Genomic DNA, 7,714 nt, shown 5'->3' with positions numbered 1-7,714 from the left:
CAACAACAGATCTCCTTTTTACCTGTTCCTTTTGTCCCGTTTCACTGACCACATACTCATACGTATGAGTATATTTTTATCACTTCCCTAGTCAGGGCTATCGAGCTAAGACGGACATGCTCATCTTCCTTTCTGAATTTAAGGGTTTATTTTAAATTCCCCCTCATCACCTTCCGGTAAACCACTCTATTTCCTTTATCAGAACAGTTTTCTCCCAAACTTCTCTTCATTTGTTGACTTCCCTTCAAACTTCACTCCCTTTGCTGTCCTCTCCCTTTTGTGTCCTCCTCTCCCAGAGAGACTGGAGTCCACCCACAGGATGGAAGATCACCTGTTACAGGTCCTTTTTGAAACAGCTGGTGATGTCTCACATGTGTATTGTAATTAACTGATGTATAAAACAGCTGGCGATGTATCAGCAAGCAGTCAGTCACTTCTCTTCAGAGTTGGTCTGTTATCAGGTGTGCTGGGTGTTCAGTGCCAAGCGCTGCTAGTGATTGGATTCCTCTAGTTCTTTTGTTTGGCTGCTCTCAGACTGCAAGATGTGGAGACTTGGGAACATGTGAGTTACTTTACTTTCTTTGTTTAACGACTGATAGCTGCACACTTAATGTCTCTAAATGAGGTGTTTTACTTAAAGGATGTTATGGAACTTGATGGCTGCAGTAATCCTCCTGGCTCAAGCAAGGCCAAATATGAAGGTCCATTCACAGTCAAGTAAGCCTGACTTTAAACTAAATGACTTTACCATTGTTCCAGAAAGTGTACTGCTTCTCACAAGCCTTTTCTTTTAACAGGCAGTGGCTTGCATTCAGACTGCGTGGGTAATCTAATGAGGCTGTCATTGGACAAGGCCCTAGCAGTTGGGAATGCGCTTGAGGTGGAGGCCATCAGTAAGTATGCAGTTTGCTAATAAGCATGGTTGGTTAACACTAGGAGAGAGGTGTCCTGTCATGCTCGTCTTTATGTCCCCCCCAGATGGCACCCAGCACATTGTGATAACACCCAACTTGGCTGCTCAGTGTGGCTACAGCATGGAGTCCGACCCGTGGGGTAACACCAGAATCTACTCGTCTCTGCTGGGCTGCTACGTGGAAAATAAGGTATGTTTGAGTTTACTTTATTTGAGGACATTTAATTATGAGTTGCCTGTGATAAACATGTTTGCACATTTGTTGCTAATGACTTAAGAATTGAACTTTTTACGAGCATATATTTTAGCTTATCAGTATTGTATGCGTTTTATACAGTGGCCATCTAAAATGGCCAGTGCTTGACCTTATATATTTTAGCCACTATAAAAATATTGAACACGTTTCCCCAATTGGAGAACACTAATTGGAGCCATTTTTGTTTAAAAAATTGCAGGATTTTAAGCTCTTGACTTTCCTTAAGCCAAATTCTTGTTTCATGCATTTCATTTGTAGGACGATCAAACCTTTAATGTTGGCTTAAGGCTCCGGATGTACGGCCCCAGTGGATCAGACGTGGTTACCCATGATGTGTTGCAGACTTGCAGCTACACTAGCTGGGCCTCTAGAGAGATTCTCTGTGACAGGAACTACATGGAAGTAGGTCACTTAATATTGAAAGCTCTACCGACTTGTTTCTAACTATCTATTAAGCCACCATTTCTTTTAGGTGTCCCACCACATTGCTACTCCTGAAGCTAAGGGGCAGACTCAAGATGTTAAAGAGATCGACGTCATTCCTGATGTATGTGTATACATTCCTGTTACAGTGGGCTTGCTTTTCAACCTGCACTCTTTTATGTCATTCAACAGAGGAAATGATTAATTCTCTCCTTACCTATAGGCCTCTGTGGAATCACATGGCATCTGGAAGTTGACATTTTACACACCAGAACCAGTATCAATGGTTCTGAGGGAGGCTGAACAAGCTGGTTATGGTGCCATGGTGACCTCAACCCGTCTGGTTATGCGATCCCCCTACAATACAGCAGAGACCACTTCAGAAGAAGTAAGCAACACACAAAGTGGTTTGCATAAAAGTTGGCTTTGGAAGCATAACTATAAACCTGACATCTCTTAGGTGGATGGAGTCTCCATGGAAGTTTTCAGGGTGAGAGCCTACTACAAGGCACCACATGGTCTGGGTGTGGTGGACTTGGCAGCTGCTTGTCCCACAGGCAAGTCTCGAGCAATCTGTGTGGAGATGGTTTTCTTAAGTCTGTCATATGGATGAGTCAACAGTTGGGTTGTCATTAACAGGTGGCGTCCTCTTCACCAACAACGTAATCTCTTGGCACGTACCTCGCCGTATGACACCACTGGTAGATGGCAGCTTTGAAATCCGAGAAATGCACATGGGCATCAACGGAAGGAGGCTTGATGGATCTCAGATGGCTGCACGAGGGTACACGCTGTCCGCCACAGAGTTCCACATCATCATTGAGATCCCAGTCGGCTCGCCTGATGGTCACTACAAGGTTGGGCAGTCCTCTAGCTTAGAAATGAAAGGGTCACTTTTCTTTGCATAATTTATTAAAATGTGATGAATAATTGCAGAGCCATGCCCCAGATTACCAGTACCACATCACCTACATTGTGGAGCCCATGCTCGAGGTACTGTGGAGGACCACGGTCAGCCGAGATGATACCAGATACAAGGTTTTGTTCCCCATTACCACCCCTCTTATTCTTCACGCTCCCCACGTCCAAGAAAGTAAGTCGTTATCTGGAAGCCGACAACTTCAGGCTAATAAAGGAAGGTTTATAGCCTTTGTCCTGTTCCTCAGATACTGTCCCAGAGGCCCGAGTGTTCAGCGTTGTCTTGGGGCCCCTTCTTCATGATGTGGTGCTGAGGAACATCACCTTCTTCACCAGCGTGCTCACTGTCGAAGAGAGCAATGCCAGAGGTTTTACCATCCAGGAGCATCGCCACTCCAATGGAACCAAGAGCATCTCTGTTTTAGTGCCCTTTGATGCAGATATTGTCCTGAAAGATGCAAGTGAAATTAAATGTCACTTGGCGCCTGCTTATTTGCTCTATTGGTTTCAGTGACATAACTGAGTTGTTTACATCTGCAGAATCCTGAACCCTTGATTACAACCTACTTCCTCTCTCTGATCTTTGGGTTTATCATCCTTCCTGAAGAAACTCCATTTGCCCACCCAGTCGAGTTGCAGGCGTCTCTGCAAGATGTTGGTGAGATTGAACTTTTCACTGTATCTAGCTCACAATTGCGTCACGTGGGGAGAAATTTAACAACTAAAAGATGTGATATGGATGCCAACTGACCAAAAACCTTGGGTGTCTCCTTTTAAATATGACTTTACACAACCTCGTAGAGTTTATGCTAAAGATAGTCCAATGGTCAGCCTTGTCTCTGCTTTTAGAGCTACCAACCATCACTGGCACCTGTGACCAGAACCAGTTTTACATCAGTGTGAAATATGGGAGTCAAGGCAACAATTTCAAGGCAATGGTTGGACAACAACAGCTGACACCTGAGATGGCTCACTACCAGTTCCAAGAAAACGGCACACACTTCAGCGTCAGTCTTCCATACAATGCCAAGGATGCGACCTTCGAGGTATGTTTCACTGTAACCTCTCACCTTGAAGCTTCTGCATTGGATAACTTCCCTCTTTGTCTTCCAGCTGATAACCTCAGATTCACTAAGAGCCCACGTTGACTTCTTTCTTCTTCATGCCCGTAACGACTGGGTGCTCGCTGATCTCTTCTTGTCCTGCAACTTTCCCTTAACAACAACCGGTAAGACATAAACATGTTGAGGGTTTCTGCTGATGGGACTATAGGACGTGTTCTTCACCCTTACTACCTCTACTCGCAGAGTGCTACCCTAATGGAACGATGACAGCTACGGCTGTGAAGGTGGCTTCTGTGACCAATATGGTCCCAAGTAGGCTGACCCTAATGGACCAGTCTTGCAAACCGGCATTCAGTGGTGATCGCTTTGCATATTTCTCTTTCACTGTTGCATCATGTGGAACCACAAGAACAGTAAGTGTTGGGTCACCTTAAATCTCCACACTATTGTTAAATGCTAATGCCTCCATCCTTTTGTCCTCAGTTCTTTGACCACTACATGCTGTATGAAAATGAGATTGCCTTGCCTTACAACAAAGGAGCATCACCAGTTGGTCCTCAGTACAGGTAGAGGGACTCGTCCAATCTTTTAATCGAATATACTTTCTAGTGAGGTCCACCTCAGTGTATTTCCTTTACTCCAAGACAAACCATTGCCTGCTACTATGTGGTCAACGAGACTCAGACTGTTGGCTTCAGCTCAAAACCAAGACAATATGAACCCACCGCGGAGATCGGCTCAGGACAGCTGATGGTTCAAATGAGGCTAGCCCAGGGTAAAGTTGACTTTATCAAACCTTGTTTTTGCAAGACTGTACCCAGTCAGGACAATGCCTCTTTCTAATGGGACTCTTCTCCTCCAGATTCATCGTACACGCTCTTCTACCAAGCAGAAGATTATCCAGTTGTAAAATATCTGAGGCAGCCTCTCTATTTTGAGGTAGAGCTGGTTGAGGCTACTGACCCAAATTTGGAGCTCATCTTGGAGAACTGTTGGGCTACACTTGATGAAGACCGGACATCTCTGCCTAGCTGGGATATCATTGTAGACAGGTAATGAGTAGCATAAAGCTAGGTAAGGTCTTATAACTTGTGATAAATCAAATATGTTGTCAATCCCTCCCCAGCTGTGCGAATCCTGCTGACAGCTATGTGACAATTTTCCATCCTGTTGTGAGAGATGCCAGGGTTTTAGTCCCATCCCACATCAAACGCTTCTCTATGAAGATGTTCACCTTTACTAAAGATGAGGCGGTTCTGAAGAACGAGGTAACGTATGAGCAGTGTGCATTGTCCACATCTCATAGTAGCCCTGTATAATAAACCCTTCTGTCCATCTTCAGATCTTTGTCCACTGCGATGCAGAGATTTGTGACTCGCATCGGCAAGCAGATGGTTCATGCCGAGGCCAGTGTGTTGAACCTGCACACCAGATAAACTACAGACGAGAGAGAAAACGGGGTACGGGACATATGGGAAACATTTGTCAACATATTACATGCAGTTGGTGATTGACTTTGTCTTTTTCTTCTAGTACAAAGAGGTACGGACTCCATCAACCAAAGGCAAATCTCCGCTGGGCCTATTGTGTTCACCTCTGGTCAAACTCCTGAATAAACTAATTTGAAGTTCTTCACTCAATTTGTATCTATTGTTTGAACCCTGCGTTGCATGTCATGCATTCAGGGCAGCAACTTTTACTGTGGCACATGAGGCAGATCAACAATGGGTTGTATACAGTTGTGGTAGCAGCAGCAAGACGACGACTTTAGACGGACCATCTCCACAAGTTCTCTGATGTGCAGTGGTCGGGTGTATAAAGGATGGCACAGGTGGTGAGGACACTGAAGAAAGTATTGTCCATATGAGAACCTTGACCACCCTCTCCTCTACCTGCTGCAGGGACAGTAGAGCACGTTCTCAACAGACTGCTTCAGCAGAACATTCCTGACTAGGGTTGGGTGCCACATTGGGGGTTCCGGGTGGCACCGGTTCCTACACAACCGGTGCCACCCGGACCGAAACGCAACGCACATTTCGGGGCTTCCTTTCGGTGCCTGAGCCGATTGAAATTGAGAAACTTCTCTGGTGACTCCGCCCTGTCAGCAGGTTACGATAGCCGATCATATTTAACTTTGAAAGCAGAGGCATGCGCCGTGTTTGTCTGCGTGAGCACATCAGCGGTCAGGCTGAGCGAGATGGAGATACCGTCACCGGTCCCCCTGAAAACGTGTATACCAATGATGACAAGAGCAGCCTGAACTCATTAGTACAGTAGTGTTGATTGCAACTCTTGCATTCATAAAAGTAGGCCAATAAATTAGAGCCATTATAACCATGTTTAAGCTGGCTCGTAGCTGGTAGCTAGCTACGAGTTTGACAGTCTGATGTCAGTGCGGCCATGATAACGGCTTTTACAGGTAATATGGCCGAAGAAGTTTTTAATGTCCTCGTGTTTATTTTTTAAAGTATCGGTTCAGGCACCGGTATCGTTTTAAAAGTACCCGTTTAGCACCGGTATTGTAAAAAACAAACAATCCAATTGTTCTAGGCCAGGGGTCCCCAAACTTTTTCCTTTGAGAGCCACAACGTTTCCCTTGTCTGCTGGAGGGCCAGCCGGGGGGGGGTTAATACTAACCCTGCATTTAACGGAGCGGAGCAGCGTGTGCGCTCTGATCGCTCTTTTAATGAAGTATCGATACTAAAAATATGCTAAATCACATCGTTTTTAATGTACGGGTACTTTGTTAGCATCGCTACACCGTGCAGCGTGACAGCAGCAGATGTAGCGGACTAACATTCAAGCTAACCTAACTTCCCAAACGCTGTCGACATCTGAACGCTGATTGGCCGAGACGCGACACGTCCATCAAAGATGTTTTATTGTGAAGAGCACCACTTCACATTTTCTCCGCGTCTCACTGCAATCTCAACGGCAGTGGGCCAGGTGAAAAAAATAATGAATCGGAAAGCGTCTAAGGTATTGTTCAGGGGGCGGGTCCAAATGTGGAGGCGGGCCGGATCTGGCCCGCGGGCCGTAGTTTGGGGACCACTGTTCTAGGCCATTCGGCTCTTACGTTCATATCGAAGTTTGTGGGTTTTTTTTTATGTTGGTGTTCGCTCCGCATGAGTTCAAGACGGTATTTTCGTCAAACGCGCAAGTGGGCGAGATGAAATTAAACTCGTGGCACGCTGGCCAAACGCAGAAACTCCACAGCCGAATGTCGAGAGGGCCGTTCTACGGAGGGGTTCGCGGACGTTAATTCGCTGAAGATCGTGCGTGTGCGAGTCTGTTTCCTGAAACACGTGAAATCAAAGCATCGACCTGTTCTGACTGACCCATGTGAAAGAATTGCTTCCTGTGGCAACAACAGAATCAAGCCATATTGAAGAGGATTGTTCAAGGCAAAGAATGCAGGAAGTCCCACTAAGCAACATGCATAGTCAAAGAAAAACGCTATTGTAAAATATTATATTATTGTTTGTGGACTTGGTTGAACTGAGTGTGTGTGTGTGTGACTGTGTGTCTGTGTTTTTGTGTCTGTGTTTTTGTGTCTGTGTTTGTGTGTGTGTGACTGTGTTTGCGTGTGTGTGCGTGTTTTGTGTGTGTCTGTGTGCGTGTGTGGAGGGATTTTCTCCTATCAACCGTGACCAATTATTTTCAACGGTTTCTACTTCGAACACGTCTACCTGTCTCTTGGACCCCATCCCGACGAGGCTGCTTAAAGACGTTTTGCCTTTAATTGGCGGCTCTCTATTAGATATTATCAATGTGTCTCTGCTAACAGGCCACGTACCACACTCCTTCAAGGTGGCTGTTATTAAACCTCTCCTGAAGAAGCCCACTCTGGATCCAGAGGTGTTGGCTAACTACAGACCGATCTCTAACCTCCCCTTCCTCTCCAAGATCCTTGAGAAAGTGGTCGCAAATCAGTTGTGCGACTTTCTACATCATAATAGTTTATTTGAGAAATTTCAATCAGGATTTAGAAAACACCACAGCACGAGGACTTCCAATCTTTTCGAATATACTTTCTAGTGAGGTCCACCTCAGTGTATTTTCGTTCTCCAAGACAAACCATTTCTGCTACTATGTGGTCAACGAGACTCAGACTGTTGGCTTCAGCTCAAAACCAAGACT

General features: G+C 45.5%; 1 protein-coding gene across 1 annotated transcript; it reads left to right on the top strand.

The window, feature by feature from the left end:
• The first annotated feature begins 2,197 nt into the window (after positions 1–2,197).
• Positions 2,198–5,190, top strand: LOC130207884 (uncharacterized). Its single transcript, XM_056436621.1, has 13 exons — positions 2,198–2,449; positions 2,529–2,685; positions 2,759–2,967; positions 3,051–3,168; positions 3,360–3,556; positions 3,624–3,738; positions 3,818–3,987; positions 4,058–4,140; positions 4,219–4,349; positions 4,437–4,626; positions 4,701–4,842; positions 4,917–5,034; positions 5,108–5,190. The coding sequence occupies exons 1-13, from the start codon at positions 2,198–2,200 to the stop codon at positions 5,188–5,190; spliced, it is 1,965 nt and encodes a 654-aa protein (XP_056292596.1).
• The last annotated feature ends 2,524 nt before the right edge of the window (positions 5,191–7,714 follow it).

The sequence above is a fragment of the Pseudoliparis swirei genome, chromosome 18 (assembly GCF_029220125.1).
Source record: "Pseudoliparis swirei isolate HS2019 ecotype Mariana Trench chromosome 18, NWPU_hadal_v1, whole genome shotgun sequence".
NCBI lineage: Eukaryota > Metazoa > Chordata > Actinopteri > Perciformes > Liparidae > Pseudoliparis > Pseudoliparis swirei.
Note: the sequence above shows the minus strand (reverse complement) of the source record. Positions and strands in the feature narration are given on the sequence as shown.